Below are 18,776 nucleotides of genomic sequence, written 5' to 3'. Positions count from 1 at the left end.
CAAGTATGTACTTGCTTGCTTCTGCTAAGCCTATCCAGCAAACTTTCTTAAAAATTCCTCATTTTCAAGGATGTGCCAACGTAGAGTCATAGAGATGTACAGCACAGAAACAGACCCTTCCATGCCAACCAAATATCCCAACCTAATCTAGTCCCACTTGCCAGCACCCAGCCCAGATCCCTCCAAACCCTTCTTATTCATGTACCCTTCCAGATGCCTTTTAAATGTTGCAATTGTACCAGCCTCCACCACTCCCTCTGGCAGCTGATTCCATACATGTTCCACCCTCTGCATGAACAAGTTACCCCTTGGGTCCCTTCTTTCTAGAAAGTCTGCAATTTTCTCGCCATTAGCTAACTCTCAAAGTTGCAAGTACACAGATCAATAAACCTGAAACATCAAGCAATGAAGCTGTCTTTATTTCAAATAATTATGCTGAGCAGGAATTGTTAAGAAATCCATTCTCCTGTTCCAGAGCTGCTGCTAAGCATTGAGGACTCCTTTTCTGATTATATTCTATTATTTTGAAGTGGCTTGACATTGAGCAGTACATGGCAGGGAATGGTTTCCCTGAAACCTAAGAAACTTGAGGCTTGTGACATTTCAGGGCACTAAAATTTATCAAGTCTGGCTGCATAGTCATAGAGATGTACAGCACAGAACCTGACCCTTCGGTCCAACTCGTCCTTGTCATCTGGATATCCCAACCTAATCTAGCCCCATTTGCCAGCACTTGGCTCATATCGCTCTAAACCCTTCCTATTCATATACTCATCCAGATGCCTTTTAAATGCTGTAATTGTACTAGCCTCCACATAGCTCCACACACACACACCACCTTCTGTGTGAAAAGACTGCCCCTTAGGTGCCTTTTATATCTTTCCCCTCTCAACTTAAACCTATGCCCTCCAGTTCTGGACTCCCCCACCCCAGGGAAAAGACTTTATCTATTTATAATATCCACACCTCTCATGATTTTACAAACCTCTATAAGGCCACCCCTCAGCCTCCAACGCTCCAGGGAAAACAGCCCCAGCCTAGACTTCTCCCTGTAGCTGAAACCCTCCAACACTGGCAACATCCTTGTAAATCTTTTCAGAACCCTTTCAAGTTTCACAACATCTTTCTGTTAGGAAGGAGACCAGAATTGCAAGCAATATTCCAAAAATGGCCTAACCAATGTCTTGTACAGTCGCAACATGACCTCCCAACTCCTATACTCAATGCTCTGAGCAATAAAGGAAAGCATACCAAATGCTGCCTTCACTATCCTACCTACCTGAACTCTACTTTCAAGGAACTATGAAACTGCATTCCAAGGTCTCTTTATTCAGCAATAGTCTCCAGGACCTTACCATTAAGTGTATAAGTCCTGCTCTGATTTGCTTTCCCAAAATGCAGCACCTCATATTTATCTGAATTAAACTCCATCTGCCACTCAGACCATTGGCCGATCTGTTCAAGATCTCCTTGTACTCTGAGGTAATCTTCTTTGTTGTCCAGTACACCTCCAATTTTGGTGTCATCTCTAAACTTACTCACTATCCCTCCTATGTTCATATCCAAATCATTTATATAAATCACGAAAAGTAGTGCACCCAGCATCAATCCTTGTGGCACATTATTGGTCTCAGGCCTCCAGTCTGAAAAGCACCACCACCATCCTCTGTCTGCTACCTTTGAGCCAGTAACCTTGCTAACCAGTCTCAAGTGAGGAATCTTGTCGAACGCCTTACAGAAGTCCATATAGAACACGTCCACCGCTCTGCCGTCATTAATCCTCTTTGTTACTTCTTCAAAAAACTGATTCAAATTCATGAGACATGATATCCCCTGCACAAAGCCATGCTGATTATCCCTAATCAGTCCTTGCCTTTCCAAATACATGTAAGTCTTGTCCCTCAGGATTCCCTCCAACAACTTACCCACTACCTATGTAAGGCTCACCGGTCTATAGTTCCCTGGCTTTTCCTTGCCACCTTTCTTAAATAGTGGCACCACATTAGCCCACCTCCATTCTTTCAGCACCTCACCTGTGACTATCGTTGATACAAATATCTCAGCAAGGGGCCCAGCAATCACTTTCCTAGCTTCCCACAGAGTTCTGGAGTACACCTGATCAGGTACTGGGGATTTATCCACTTTGATATGTTTCAAGACATTCAGCACCTTCTCCTCAGTAATAAGAACATTTTTCAAGATGTCACATCTATTCCCTAACATTCTATATCGTCCATGTCCTTCTCCACAGTAAACACTGATGCAAAATATTTGTTTAGTATCTCCTTCATCTCCTGCAGCTCCATACATAGGCCACCTTGCTGATCTTTGAGGGGCCCTCATGTCTCCCAAACTCAATCCCTCGACCAATAAAAGCTAACACACCATACGCCTTCTTCATAACCCAATCAAATCGGGTGGCAATTTTCAGGGATCTATGTACATGGACACTGAGATCTCTCTGCTCATCCACACTACCAAGAATCTTACCTGATCAGGCGACCAACCGATGAAGGAGCAGCGCTCCGAAAGCTAGTGCTTCTGTAATTGCTATAATATCCCAGTTCCATGTTCCTGGAACATAGAACATTAGCGCAGTACAGGCTCTTTGGCCTTCGATGTTGCACCGACCTGTGAAACCAATCTGAACCCATCTAACCTGCACTATTTCATTTTCATCCATATGTTTATCCAATGACCATTAAGTGCCCTTAAAGTTGGCAAGTCTACTACAGTTCCAAACACTTACTACTCTCTGAGTAAAGAACCTACCTTTGTCATCTGTCCAATATCTGTCACCCCTCAATTTAGCCTCATGCTAGCCATCTCAACCGAGGAATAGGCTCTCACTGTCCCCCCTATCTAATCCTCTGATCATCTTGTGCGTCTCTATTAAGTCACTTCTCAACCTTCTTCTCTCGAACTAAAACAGCCTCAATTCCCTCAACCTTACCTCATAACACCTTCTCTCCATACCAGGCAACATCCTGGTAAATCTCCTCTGCACCCTTTCCAATGCTTCCACATTCTTCCTAAAATGCAGCAACCAGAACTAAACACAATACTCCAAGTGCAGCTGCACCAGAGTATTGTACAGCTGCAACATGACCTCATGGCTCCCAAACTCAATCCCTCTACCAATAAAAGCTAACACACCGTACACTTTCTTCACAACCCTTTCAAGTTGGGTGGTAACTTTCAGGGATCTATGTACATGAACACCGAGATCTCTCTGATCATCCACACTACCAAGAATCATACCTGATCAGGCAACCACCTGATAAAGGAGCAGCGCTCTGAAATCTAGTGCTTCTTTAATTGCTATGATATCCCAGTCCCATGTTCCTAACCATGTCCTGAGTCCATCTGTCTTTCCTGTTAGGCCTCTTGCACTGAAGTAAATGCAGTTTAATTTATTAGTCCTGCTTTGTTCCTGCCTGCCCTGACTGTTTGACTTGCTCCCTTTCCCAACTGTACAGTCTCAGATTGATCTCTTTCTTCACTATCTGTGTCCCACCCCCCACCTTACTAGTTTAAATCCTCCTGAGTAGCTCTAGTAAAGCTCCTTGCCAGTATATTAGTCCCCTTGCAATTCAAGTGCAAACTGTCCTTTGTGTACAGGTCATTTCTACCCCAGAAGAGACTCCAATGATCCAAAAACGTGAACCCTTCTCCCCTGCACCAACTCCTCAGCCATGCATTCATCTGCTCCATCCTCCTATTTCTACCCTCACTAGCTCATAGAACTGGGAATAATCCAGATATTACTGCCCTTGAGGACCACCTTTTTAAATTCTTGCCAAACTCTCTATATTTTCCCTTCAGAATCTCATCCTTTTCCCTTCCTACGTCATTAGCTCCAATGTGAACAATGACCTCTTGTTGGTCCCTCTCCTCTTTGAGAAGATTCTGCACCCTCTCTGAGATTTCATTGATCCAGGCACAAGGGAGGCAACATTCCATTCTGATTTTTGCTGCTGGCTGTGCTTCTGACTAGAGTGTCCCCTATCACAATCAATTGCTTGGAACCTGACATACCCCTCATTACATTAGACCCTGTGTCAATACCAGAAACTTGGCTGTTCATGCTAGATTCCCCTGAGAGTCCGTCACCCTGTCAATTTTCAAAAGCAGCATACTTGTTTGAAATAGGGATAACTACAGAAGACTCCTGCACTACCTGCCTACCTCTCTTATCTTTCCTGGAGTTAACCTATCTACCTGACTGTATCTGCCATCTCCCTTCCTATAACTGCCATCCATCACACCCCCATCTCTTGTAAATTCCTTATTGCTTCTAACTGCCGCTCCAACTGATCAATGTGATCTTATAGGATTCGCAACCATACACACTTCCTGCAGACGTAATCATCAGTAACATGGAAACTCTCCCTAAACTCCCACATCTGACAGGAAGAACATGTCACTCTACTCTCGGCCAACTTTGCTCCTTCACAATCTACAGACCCAGAAAATAGCACCGTATTTTGCTCTAAAAACCAGTGGTCCAGGATAACTTTAGTACTTATGTTTTATATTTTTAAAATTTAATCAAGAGACAGATTTCAATAAAACATATAATCAAGAAAGAACCCATTCTACTCACTGCTGTAGACTTAACGCAAGGTTATACGTTAAAAACTATGTACTTATCTGTTTCTGTGCTGTCAGGTGAGTGAGTTGTCATTGCAGATCTGATAATTCCATTTAGGCTTTGTGAAAATGTTCTGTTCAAAGCATCAGTCAAAGGGATTGTTGTCTTATTAATAGGAGTTACACCCAACGCGACAATACTTATGTCCCATAATATAAGAAACTGAGCATGGATGTTATTATATAGAAGAATCCACAGTCATTTACTGAAACTATTATCTATAAATATTATACTTATTAGGCACATAAGTGCTTGGATTAATATGAAGGTATTAGTTTACAACAGAAGAGAATCTTTCCAATAGAGTGTCATGCTTCAAGTGATCCAAGGTAAGATGGAGTATGAAACCTTTATATCCTCAGGTTACATGCTATGATACAATGACATTTTGACCATGAGACATAACACTACAATAATACCATTTAGGCTTTGACCAGGGTATGCTAAAAGCTGTGAAGAGCTTCTTGTCCTAACTTTTTTTAATGGATAGTAGACTCACCCCAATTTATTGATCATTCTTCAAAAGATGTGAAAGCCATCCTCACTGTCTTCATATGAGACTGATGTACCTGAGTGCTTTTTTTTTAATTCAAGGTTTTGGTCCTGAGATGTGGATCACTGAGTTCCTTATCTGAGGGCACTTGCTTATCATCCTTCTGTAGAAGAACCATATTCTTTGGCTCCTCCAAACCCAGGTCCTCATTCTCACTACTGGCCAGTGACTCTGATAACTAATTCCATTTGTTTAATTAATTTCTTAAAAGTGTGTAACTTTGTACTGATACAATGCAGACAAAATGACAGGATAGAGTTGATGTCAACTTTGCACCAACAGTTGATTGAAAAGCATCTGAGAAGCCATTAGAATGAAGTATTTATTTCCTAGGCCACTAATATTTCTGCAGGCACCCAGCACTGAATCACCACATCACAGACATGTGCCAGCAGAAGAAGAAAGAGACATAACAACTGATTTCTCAGGTCTGTAGCCACATATTGAGCCTTCAGTGTTTGAGCATGGGGCTGTGGAGAATCCTATTTGTCTGCAAACCTAAAATCAAAACTGAAAAACAAAAAAGGCAGTTGTCTACCTGTCATCAGCCTCCATACGTACACACTGACTCTGTGCTGTGACATACTCAAACATACTGACCCTATGAGGCTGTGGAGACAGGCCGTAGAATTGTGTTCCATGCCTTTACACTTGGATAAATATTTATTAATCATAGCCTCAGGAAAAGGGAGTAAATGACCAGGAACACTTTCTTCCGCTCACTGGCAGCTCATTGGAGAACTTGTAGTTGTTGTACATCCAGACCCAGTAACACTCAAAATGTTATGCTGTCTGCAGCATAATTAGCTTGTGCTCATTTTCCCTGACTCTTGTGTCTAGGAAAATGGGACAGCATCTGGAACCAAAGGTAAATAGGAAGAGATTTTCAAATACGTTTTCCTGAAAATACATGTTTTTAAAAACAGTGGCCACTTCTAAATATCTTCAAATCGTGCTTACCTTCATTTCAATTCTGGTATAAAAATCCTTGCTATTTGTGCAAGTGCTAAAACCATTAGTCATCAGTGTCCATAGTGATACAACAACATCCCTTAGAGAAAACCATGAGCACCAGGTCTTCTCCCCATTAAAATTAATTTTGCAAATTGTCCAGTGATATATTTGCATTCTTAACCATTCAGATTACCTAGCTGTTAGTTTTTAGGATGTAATCCACTTTATAATATTGTTGAATCTTGCAAATTATTTGAGCTATCTACTAATTACTCATTGTCAAGCAACCGTTGTTTATTTAAAATAGATACAGAGAATGCTGGAGAAACTCAAAAGCCTTGGCAGCATCTGTGGAGACAGAAACAGAGTTAACATTTCAGGCCCAGTTTGACTCTTTCAGAACTAAGATTCATTCCAAACTCAAAACATTAACATTGTTTCTCTCTCCATGGATGCTGCTAAATCTGCTGAGTTTCTCCAGCACTCTGTTCATTTCAGATTTCTAACATCTGTGGTATTTGACTTTATTCAACTGTCCTGTAAAGTACATTTAGTCAGAGCAGTTATTTGCAGGATTGTATTAAATTTAAAGCTGAGGTAAAAACAATGACTGCAGACGCTGGAAACCAGATTCTGGATTAGTGGTGCTGGAAGAGCACAGCAGTTCAGGCAGCATCCAAGGAGCTTCGAAATCGACATTTCGGGCAAAAAGCCCTTCATCAGGAATAAAGGCAGTGAGCCTGAAGCGTGGAGAGATAAGCAAGAGGAGGGTGGGGGTGTGGAGAAAGTAGCGTGGAGTACAATGGGTGAGTGGGGGAGGGGATGAAGGTGATAGGTCAGGGAGGAGAGGGTGGAGTGGATAGGTGGAAAAGGAGATAGGCAGGTAGGACAAGTCCGGACAAGTCATGGGGACAGTGCTGAGCTGGAAGTTTGGAACTAGGGTGAGGTGGGGGAAGGGGAAATGAGGAAATTGTTGAAGTCCACATTGATACCCAAACCTGCGCCCACACCTCCTCCCTCACCTCTATCCAAGGCCCTAAAGGAGCCTTCCACATCCATCAAAGTTTTACTTGTACATCCACTAATATCATTTATTGCATCCGTTGCTCCCGATGCGGTCTCCTCTACATTGGGGAGACTTGGCACCTCCTAGCAGAGCGCTTTAGGGAACGTCTCCGGGACATCCGCACCAATCGACCACACTGCCCCGTGGCCCAACATTTCAACTCCCCCTCCCACTCTGCCGAGGACATGGAAGTCCTGGGCCTCCTTCATCGCCACTCCCTCACCACCAGACGCCTGGAGGAAGAACGCCTCATCTTCCGCCTCGGAACACTTCAACCCCAGGGCATCAATGTGGACTTCCTCATTTCCCCTTCCCTCACCTCACCCTAGTTCCAAACTTCCAGCTCAGCATTGTCCCCATGACTTGTCCGGACATGTCCGACCTGCCCAGCTCCTTTTCCACCTATCCACTCCACCCTCTCCTCCCTGACCTATCACCTTCATCCCCTCCCCCACTCACCCATCGTACTCTCCGCTACTTTCTCCACACCCCCACCCTCCTCTTGCTTATCTCTCCATGCTTCAGGCTCACTGCCTTTATTCCTGATGAAGGGCTTTTGCCCGAAACGTCGATTTCGAAGCTCCTTGGATGCTGCCTGAACTGCTGTGCTCTTCCAGCACCAGTAATCCAGAATTAAATTTAAAGCTACCTGTTATAAATACTACTGGCTTTCTTACATGAATTTTACTCTCTTCCATCCACTTCCCAGTTTCTTTAACCCTTTATTGTTTAGGGGATAAGCAGACAAATTAATTGAAGAACCACGCACATTAGATTTAGGCTTTGATTTTAGGGAACTGGGTTAGGTTAAGATGGCCTGTTTTATTCATTGCCTATTTTTGTATAGTTTTAATTTGTTTTTTCCATGAATTTTGTGTCTGAAATTGGAGCCAGCTATTTGAAAATTCTGAGGTACTTAGCAAAACAGTAGGTTGAAAACTTCTAACACCATGTCATTATATGGCCCAGCTGTTGATGTGTGGTTAGATAATAGAATGTGAACTAGAACTATAGAAGCTGCAAGCAGAAAAGAATGCGTAATTTACAAAATTGTTCACTTTATAGTGAAAGTTCAGCAACAATACAAATAAACGAGTATACACAGAATGATATTTGTTGGAGTTAGACCATCTGAAAACTTTGGACTGTGTAATAGCTTTAGAGAGCTTTCTATTTATTCCATGAAGATTAAATAGCTGAATGCGCTGTCTGTGGTCAAGTTAAGTAATTATGGTGTTGAATAGGCTTTGTTTTTGCTACATGTCAATCACTGTCAGAAACCTCATTCACATACCATTAATCTGTCTGCTGTTTGACTAGTGCAGGAAATCTCTCAGTATTTATTGAAGAGAATAAGTTAGAGCTTTAAAATAATGCAAACAATCTAATGTAATTTTACATTTCTTTTTTTTACCAGAAACCTGGGATGGATTTGGCAGATGCCTACGTGACCTTTGTGCGCCAAAGTCAGGATATCCTGCGTGACAAGGTCAATGAGGAGATGTATATAGAAAGGTTATTTGATGTAAGTAAATGCCTTCTCCTCCTCGCTAGTCAGGGAGGAGACTATCCAAAATGTGACATTACTAAAGAAAGAGGGATAAGTCACATTTTGAGACAAATTCGGTGGCTGTTTAGATCTTTTCTGTCCCTCTAACTCAGGCTCTTCTCTACCTTTCTCTGTTCTACTCTGCACTGTAATCTACCATGTATGTTGTGTCAGTGCCTAGTCTGTCTGCATGTGACTTCTGTCACAGTGCTTTCTTATGAGGAAGTTTTATTAGCTCAAGTTCATGGGGAACTTTTGGAAGAGGTGGAACAATATTTTCCCCAGTGCACACACAGTGTGTATGATAAAGTAATATTAAAAAATAGATACCAGTTTTATATCTGTCTTAACTATTAGACACCCACAAGGAAATCTGCTTTTGTGCTCCTGAGTGTCATAATTATGTAGAATAACAATAGTCATGAATTGACAAAGCTCTAAGTTCATGTCAACATTTGATGTACAGTAAGTGTACAGAAGTGTAACTTTCACATTTGAAATAGACAAATTGTGGCTAAGGTTATTATTTGCTATGAAAGACTTGAGATAATTTTGACAGAATGATTTACAAAATTTATTGCATTAGTGTATTTAATTGGAATATCTATAGAGTGTTTACTATATATTTGTCCATCATACCATTTGGTATATCATTGCTTTTTATTGTTTTGTGATTTGCAATGTGCACATGGTTTCATTTTTCTGATCGATCATTATTGCTGCTACTGTCTTTCAGAGTTTGTCTATTTAGTAAGGTGGTTAGCAATAGTTTATAGGATTAAATAAATTAGACTCGTAGTGCATTTTCTGTCAAAGTATTATATGACAGTTTTAAAGTTGTTTACTTTATTGTTTAGCTTCAATTGGCACTGTTCTGATTGAGGGCTTTATACAGTGAGGCAGTTTCATATTATGTTATCTTCATATATGCTTTTATAATGGCTGTGTCAAATGTCTAGTTTCTGTTCACAAAATTCTTTTCTATCCTTTAGTCCTTTCTAATTGCTTTCCATCTCTACCCTTTCTTTCATCCGTTTTTCAACAATTAAAATGAAACTTATCTCTCATATCCAGTGTTTTGTCACATTGTACCAAGTGGCACGATTTTTAGTCAAATAATCTTCCTGTGTACATCTACTATCATGACCCACATCTTACAAGAGTGTTTCATACATGCATAAAGCACATTAAAAATCTATCAAAGCTCTATGCATGGATGCCTAACAGGGATTTTGAAGGTTGTAAGAAATGGGAAAAATATCACCCATCCAGCAGACATTGGAGACAAGGTCAATCCAACTAAATGACTAACTTCCAAATGCCATTGTACCATGGATGTCACCCATTTTATTATTGAATAAATACTGACAGCCAAGAATTTCGGTGGTGTCAGTTGTTATGTTGGTTGATTCTGTCTAATGTCTAATCAACAAGACATTTTTTTCTAATTGAGTTGCAATAAATGCCCAAATGCATTTTAAACAATTTTTACTTTATTCCTCCATTCTCCGAACTTATTCTGTCCCTACCATTGCCGGTTGTCAGGCAGCTGGATGGCCTTTAGTTGCATTTATTTTCATCACCATCATCTGTCGAGCAAAATATCTGGCTGGCAAAAGAAAAACATCTTTGGATGGGGATTGTCTTTCTCAGCTTATGATCCTCCCTAATAACATGTTTGAAAGCTTGTGAAATTCATCAAAGAGAGGAGTCATGCTCCAGGAATTGCAACCCTGAGATTCAAATTAATGGTCTTCTGTTAAGAGATATTCTGCAGAAGTTTCCAAACTATTTCTATTGCAGTTTTTAGTTCCTTTAATATAATTTTGAACTACAGAGTACTCTGACCACTAACACAACCTAACCTTAATGATCTGCATTTTGTGTGGAATGATAACAATGAAATATATCAGCTTGTCTTTAAATAGCAAACAATGCTCAGTAATTATATAATTCCAAGTGGCTATGTAGGATTTTTTAAGGTAACAGACATTTAGGTGTTCTTCAATCATCTATTCTGTTATAGCTTGCCTGCTAAAACCAATCATTCAAAATCTCCAGATAAGTTTTGATTGTTGCATGCAACTGTTTTATAAAAAGAAGCCTCTAATTTCTGAAAATCAATATAAATAAGAGAAAGATGTCTACTTTGAACAATTTGTGAAAACATTTAGAGACAATCGATAATACTCTAAGCTATACTTTCGAGTACTTTCTCTTTAAATCTGAACAATTTTGGAAAATAAAATCATGATTGCCAAAAATGAATTAAAAGACACTCACTAAGCATTATTTTTTGTCAACAGTGAGCACAGCTAAGGGAGATGGCTTTAATATTTTCTTCCTGTACTGTAATTACAGTTAAGTTTAGTTAAATTCTATTTAACCTGTGATTTGTGCAAAAAGCATTATAAGCTACACAATGCTTCTGAGAATATCAATTTTTTGCACTAAGTACTGATTGAAACATTGCACTGTGTTTGATGTTTCTAGTTTACAAGGAATATGAAAAAATAATATTCCATTTATACATTTCATACAATTTCGAGTTAACGTTAATTAACCAGTTTCAGTTTATGATTTAAAATGGTCTTATGTAAAAATGTTATTTTTTTCCCTGGTTAATTTACAAAATGGACCAGTCATATGTCAAAAAACTATGTTATATGTAAGAATGTGATAAGATTCATATAATATTTTTAATATTAAGAAATGCAATTTATTTAGGATCAATTACTTAAGTTCATAATTTGTGAATGGACAGAACTGATTTTCTGTGAATGCTGTAACAGTTAATAGAGAAGAACTGAGCAACTTCATTATTATGAATATAAAATTAAACCAGTTAGGATCTGGGGGTATTAATCCAACTGAATTCTGAAAACAGTGTGTGTAATTACAGTACAATGTGCTTCTCCTTCATTTTTCACCCACTGACACTTTCAATGTTTACCTTTTGTGACTTACCAGCTTTGTTTTCTACATTTTGAAAAAGGATGGATGATTTTAGTTCAGTCATGTACCTAAGAATATTTTTGAGGTAATCCTTCGAAAGCTTGAATTTTAAATCACTGCTCATAAATTCTTTCAAATCATTCCATTATTCTACTTTTTTTTATCAAAGTACATGTTTAAAAAGGTCTCTAAGTAAGTGGTGTTACATTACTGTGTATACATTTGTTGCATAGTGCTATTAAGATATCTGTGCTTTCAGGAGATTATGTGGTTTCTAATATTACTTTCCATGTTCCTTTATTTAATCTTCTTTTGGGAAGGAAATTAGGTGACCAAGTCAACTTTGGAATTCTAATGCACTTTATAATTTCATTTCATCACTGTATATATAGTAACTGAACTCGCTTGAACACACTATGCTTTGCTTCAGATGTGGGGAAGTTGTTTAATTGCTGAAGAAACAAGAGTTAATGGCATCTGGTAGAATTGCTCTGAATATATTTCCTTTCTATGCATCAAATTTGTTATAGTTACTTGTTTGAAAGAGATGCAGTTATTAACAGAATGTATTTCAGTAATAGTTATGCCTCCAGTGATTGATACTGCAGAGTGTGATTGTTTTGAAGAATTTTCAGTCATATATATCGAGAGGGATAATTTCAACTTATGAAGTTCAGCAAACTTTAAGTACATTTAAGTCGTCATTGGATAAGCATATGGACGTACATGGAATAGTGTAGGTTAGATTGGCTTCAGATTGGTATGACAGATCGGCGCAACATTGAGGGCCGAAGGGCCTGTACTCCGCTGTAATGTTCTATCTATCTATAAAGAGATAGGTTAGGGTCCCTCAAACACCGTATGTGATTTTAGACTCTGTTGGCTTCAGCGTTTGAATACCTAACATAGCAGGAAAAGTCCTGATGCAACCTTTGATCTACTGATTAGAGTGTATTTTGTACTTAAAATTGATTGCCAGGAGGAAGTCCTGAATAAAATCTCAATGTCAGTACCTGTGACCAGTATGCCATGCTTGCATCAAAAGCTATTAAGGCACAACTGACAGCAAAATCAGTTGGTTAAAAACCATAGCATTTTAATTAATTAAATTCAGAGAGTCATAGAGATGTACAGTACGGAAACAGACCCTTCAGTTCAACTTGTCCATGCCAACCAGATATCCAAGGGCAGCACAGTGGCTCAGTAGTTAGCACTGCTGCCTTACAGCACTAGGGTCCCAGGTTCAATTCCAGCCTCAGGCAACTGTCTGTGTGGAGTTTGCACATTGTCCCTGTGTCTGCATTGGTTTCCTCCGGGTGCTCCGATATCCTCCCACAGTCCAAAGCTAAATTGGCCATGCTAAACTGTCCATAGTGCTAGGTGCATTAGTCAGAGGGAAATGGGTCTGGGTGGGTTACTCTTCGGAGGGTCGGTGTGGACTGGTTGGGCCGAAGACCCTGTTTCCGCACTGTATGGACTCTAATGTAACCTCATAAATCTAGTCCCATTTGCCAGCATTTGGCCCATATCCTCTCAAATCCTTCCTATTTGAGAGTTTTACTGTAAATCACTGTAACGATGGCAACCATGAGATTTACTGTTAGCAAGTAGTGAACAAATATAAAGTTTGATTTATTTTTTCTATACCTCATCAGAAATTACCATTCTCTCTTTGAGATCAATACTTTATACTTTACAAAGTGTTACATACATGACCGTGTCTTTAAACAGTCTATAAATTACTCTTTGAAAGACTTTTATTTATTGTACTAATTAGAATGTAATAGTTGGAAAATATGACTTGTTCCAGTGTTTGATAACAGTTTTATGCAGTATTTCAGTATATTGGGTGCAGTTTATTGGATGAAAATAACATAAGTAGGAAGAGACTTGCATTGAGTGGCATGTTACCAACTGTAAAGACTGTAAGTATTAAAATTTTGTTAAATATATTATTACTTAATTGCAGCTATGTTAAGATATTTAAGCAGTTATAACTTTCCACGTGATGATTTACAACCCAATTACAAAGAAATAAACGTATTAAATATTATGTAATGATTTTTACTTTTGTTTCCAATGGATAGTAAGTTTGCTGTTTAAGCTACATGAAATATGATTATGATAGAAAATTTATTTTGCTTCAAAAAACATTTGTACTTCTCTTTTCATGACATATGCAAACTCTGAAATCTATTGATCTGAAATATTAGCAACAGCAATATTAGTTCAGTTATTTGGTTTTAAAGAAGATTGTAATAAGTACAACTATTTGTCAATCAGGTAGCAATACTTGGCATAAAAATGAAGCCTGTGTCAGGTCAAAGATCTTCCTTGTTTATCATTTATATATCTGATATGTATCTTCCTTGAAAATACATTATTGTATAGGAGTAACTTAACCTGTATTTTTCTGTTCCTGTCCACCCCATGTGCAAAGCTGACTAATTTGTTTGTAAACTAATAAGGTTGTTGCAATTTATGTTCTGGTGCACTGTAAAATATGTTACCTAGAGGCTGGTATCAGAAATTTTTATTTTTACACATGTATTGTGCATGTGTGCTGTACTATTATGTAATAGTTTCCAAAGTTTCAGTATGTGAATATTCTGGTAGTTGTACTGTTCTATCCAAAAAATAAGACCTTGGAAGTGACATTCATAGAGGTCAACAGCATGAAAACAGGCCCTTAGGCCCAACTTGCCTATGCCACCTAATTTTCACAAATTAAACTAGCCCCATTTGCCTGTGTTTGGTCCATATCCCTCCCTATCTATCCCATCTATGTACCTTTTTAAATGTTTCTTAAATGATAAAATTGCACTCGCTTCCACCAGTACCTCTGGCAGCCCACTCCAGACATTCACCGCTGTGTGAAAAAAATTGCCCCTCTGGGCCCTTTTGTACCTCTCGCCCATGAAAGGACTGACATAGTCCTTTCACCGATGTCTAACCAAACAGGGTGTACCTGGCCATTCCCATAAAAATAGGGAACAGCTGGCAGCAATTTTTGTCTTGTTGGCAATCTGGGCACTACCCCACCAACATGGATATGTCAGCATCCAGTCTTGGCCACCAGTAATAACTTCTCAGTAACATTTCATTTTGGGAATCCCTGGCATGATCAATGGTGCAAAGTAGACATTGCTACACCAGCAGTCATTTTAAATGCTACAGTATTTTCATTTCCAATGCAATAGAGGTCGAAGTAACATCAAAGTATCACAATAATGCATGCATTATTGAGGCTCCTACTTAAGTCAAGCAAGCCTAATTAAGGTGCTATAAATAAAAACGTAAACTGCTGTAGAAGCTCAGTAGATCTGGCAGCATCTGTGGAGAGAGACTTTGGACTGACTCTTACCAGAAGTCAGCTCAGTGTCAGTTTTATGATTTTCATGAAAGGTTTCTCTCCATGAGGCCTAATGCATTTTCTGTGTATTTGTCCCAAACTGTCTCATTAACTACGTACTATGTTCTACCATGCTTGTCTCATCCGATGCTAGCCAGACTCTCCCATTTGCCATAGGCAGACATTTTTGCCACTGCCAGCATGTCCTGGGATCCCTGGTGCTGGTGCCAGTGCCACATTTAAAAGCTGTTACACGCCTGATCAAATGTTGGCAGTCCAGACCTGTCCAGAGTGAATGGAGACATTCACTCTGAACATAACAGTCACGGGGGAAATTGGCACCCCGATTTGCAGACAGGGTAACTGAAAGACCTAGCAAGTATACCTCCTGCACCTCCACCAGCTCCAATATTGACATCTGGTAGGCCTTTTATCTAGGTTAGAGTTGGTACCACCTATTAGTGATCACATCGCTGCCAGATCTCTGCAACTGGGAGAGGGAGAAATGCCCAAGTTGCTGGCACTCTGATATTTGACGCAACAGTGAGCTTCCAACCAGATATCCAAACCATCACCAAAACCACTTCTATAACATCACCAAAAGCCCTTGCAGCCTCCACTCATCAGCCATTGAAACTCTCATCTATGCCTTTGTTACCTCCAGACTTCACTAACTTAATATAAATACAACAGAAAATTACTACAAATGTTGGAGATTTGAAATAGAATAAAAAATTGCTGGAAATACTCAGTAGATCAGAGAGCATCTGCGCAGACAAATAGGGTTAACATAATTTTGGACTGTTTCCAGCATTTTTGCTTTTATTTCTGTTTGAACACAATCCTAGCCAATTTTTCACATTCTACACAGTCTGTTGTCCATGTCCTTACACCAAGTCCCATTCACCTATCATGCCTGGCCCAGTGTCAAATTTTGCTTACTAAAACAACAGTGAGGCACCTTGAAATATGTTATTAAAGTAAAGGTGATGTATAAAAGTTGCTGTTTCTGTTATCTCACGATTTTCATATTTAACTGGAAACTGGAGCAGGACTTCCAGAAAAACACAGCTTTGTTGTTAACAAGGAGATATCATTGTGCAGTAGTGACTCTGCCCCTGAGCTAGAAGCACCACATACAAGTCCCTTACTAAGACTTGTGAACCAAACAAAGTGCATTTGTAACAATTTCTGTGTAGGCTGATTATCAACCTGTAAATCCTTCCAATACACATGATGGCGAGCAGGAAAGTCTCCTGGTCAGTCATTCTGCAGAAGACAATTGCAAACTATTGCAATGCTTTGCCCATAAGCTTAAAACAAGCCAATGGAAGTCTACAGCTCATCCCTCAAAAAGGTTAAGAGTCTGGCAGATTTATTAAGATTTCAGAAAAGAGTCATTGTCTTTAACTTGCTAGCAGTTTTTGATTGTGATGGTTGACTTTGTGCATTATTTATCTAGCCAGAGATCTTTTGGTATAGTTTCTCACTGATGTTTAATGTTAAGTAAAGGATTCATTGAATGAAGGCTAAAAGTATGATCCTCCATAGTTAAACATTTAGAAACATGAAGCATAGTATGATCATAAGGCAGAAAATGTAAAACAAAGTGATCGAGAAATTCAGCAGGCCTGGCGGTGTATATATAAAGAGGGATAGAGTTAACATTTTGAGCCCATACCTCACTCTAATGAGAAAGCATCTCATGGTCTCTCCGTTTAGTTGTTTCATTTGTCAACTTAATTGTACTCTCGATTTTAGATTTCTATGTGACTGGCTATCCTCCACAGCACTGCCTATGTTGTTTTGATCCCATGTTCTCACCATTCATCTGTGTTTGCCTTTCTAAGGGTTACTTTTCCCATTGACTCCACTATCTGCTTGTTTCCCTGTCCTTCATGGATCCTTCTATCCACTTCGGTATCACTCCCTCTTCTCTGTCAGTTAACTCTTAATTTTTCTCTGATCTTTCTGTTTCTCAGTTCACCCTGCTCTTTCTCTGTCTCTCCAATGGTTCTTTGGTCAGCAACGTACTTAAACTGGAGTCTTCAAGGTTTTATTTTTGTCTTGTTTACACATCATTCTCTGTCCAGTCTTTGGACTTGCATTGCCTATGCTCATCTACGGCTTTCTTTTCTTTCAGTTTGCAGGTGATGCAAAGCTGATTGGGCAAGTGAGCTGTAAGGAGAATGCAGAAATATTTCAGTGTCATTTGGACAAGTTGAGTAAGTGGGCATTCCAATAATGATGATCTATGATCATCACTGCTACGTTTTGGAGGTGTGTGCCCACTACCCTGGCAGCTGCCACAACTTCTCCATCATTGAAGCATAGAATCCCCACAGTATGGAAGCAGGCCCTTCGGCCCAACAAGTCCACACCGACCCTCCAAAGAGTATCCCATTCAAACCCATTCCCCATGACTCTATATTTAAATCCTGGAGCATTCTCATGTACCAGTTATATTGGAGGATCCAGGTTCCTTACAAAGTTGACCACCCACTGTGACCATGGCTCATGACACCATTGTGCAACCCTCTGACAGTTGAACAGTGCAAGGTTAATGACAGTGCGCCTTAACCAGGGTCCTGGTGGAGCAGAGTACAGAACAACCTCGGTTATCCGAATTTTGGATTATCCAAATAAGATCTCAACGTCCCAATGCTTTGGTAAACTGTATTGTCCGAACATTCAATTATTTGAATATTCGATCATCCGAACAAAATATTCCTCACCCATGTCGTTCGGATAATCAAGGTTGCCCTGTACACAACTGCTGAAGATGTGGTTCCAATTACTTGGGCCTGTCTGGGAAGGCCCTTCACTATAGCCTGGACCGAGTGTTGCTCTTCATCCTGGCGAGCTGTGCTCTGCACAGCTGGAGCAGACAATGAGGCATTAAGCTGGCTGCTGACGAACTGGGGAATGGGAGCAGGCTTCCAAGGAGAAGGACAAGGACATTGGGGAGGATAAAGCTCCCATTGTCCAAGACTGAGCTGAATTGTGTTGGGCACTACAAGTGACCCCGATGCATCCAACGCCTAAGTGCCCTCACTCTGTATGCATTGAAAATTGATGATGAAATTGTTGTGTCATGTAGTTGGTGCTACAATGTTGTGACCTCCAGCAAACCTGGATCCTTCACTTCCATCCAACTGGTACTTATTCCACCCACCCTGAGTATTATTCCAACCATTTTCTCGTAGCAATTTACATCAATTGAAGGGAAGATGATGGCGGAGACTGCACCTAATGGTGAACGCCATCTTTATTGGCCTCACTTGGCCGCCGGTTGCACCATCCTCCCACTCACCACCAAACAGCTATCCAGTCTCCTTTTACCTTACACTATGACAGTCTGTTTCCACCTATCTTTGACATCTACTTCCAACAGATGAAAACTAACTGTTCATTGTAAAGTAATCTTTGGTCATAGTGCTGGAACTTGGTTTGATTTGTGGTGGTGATGTTGAGCTTCTGTTGGCATTGTTTGTGTTCCCTTTTGCTTTCTGTAAATAAAAGTTCTGATTTATAGTTGTCTGATTGCCTGCCTCTATGCAATCTCCCTCCGTTGGACAGTGACAAGCTGCAGGAGTCCCGTGCCATTGAGGACAGAGTAGCAGTGACTTTCCAAGGGCAGTTCGACATGATAGACAATAGACAATAGGTGCAGGAGTAGGCCATTCAGCCCTT

At 39.9% G+C, this 18,776-nt stretch overlaps 1 protein-coding gene across 14 annotated transcripts in view; it reads left to right on the top strand.

Moving 5' to 3' along the window:
- Positions 1 to 18,776, top strand: part of cadpsa (Ca2+-dependent activator protein for secretion a) — a 598,940-nt gene that overhangs the window by 502,851 nt on the left and 77,313 nt on the right. For 13 of the 14 annotated variants that reach the window (XM_087994403.1, XM_087994398.1, XM_087994394.1 and 10 more), the window contains one exon: positions 8,645 to 8,752. The exons of the other annotated variant lie outside the window; for it this stretch is intronic. In XM_087994403.1, the coding sequence (XP_087850529.1) occupies positions 8,645 to 8,752 (108 nt within the window). The remainder of the gene's footprint in view (positions 1 to 8,644; positions 8,753 to 18,776) is intronic. 14 annotated transcript variants of the gene reach the window in all.

This window comes from Chiloscyllium plagiosum, unplaced genomic scaffold, assembly GCF_037043375.1.
Source record: "Chiloscyllium plagiosum isolate Xiang-an unplaced genomic scaffold, Cpla_swu_hap1 HiC_scaffold_14, whole genome shotgun sequence".
Lineage (NCBI taxonomy): Eukaryota > Metazoa > Chordata > Chondrichthyes > Orectolobiformes > Hemiscylliidae > Chiloscyllium > Chiloscyllium plagiosum.
This window is presented reverse-complemented; position numbering and strand designations above follow the sequence as displayed.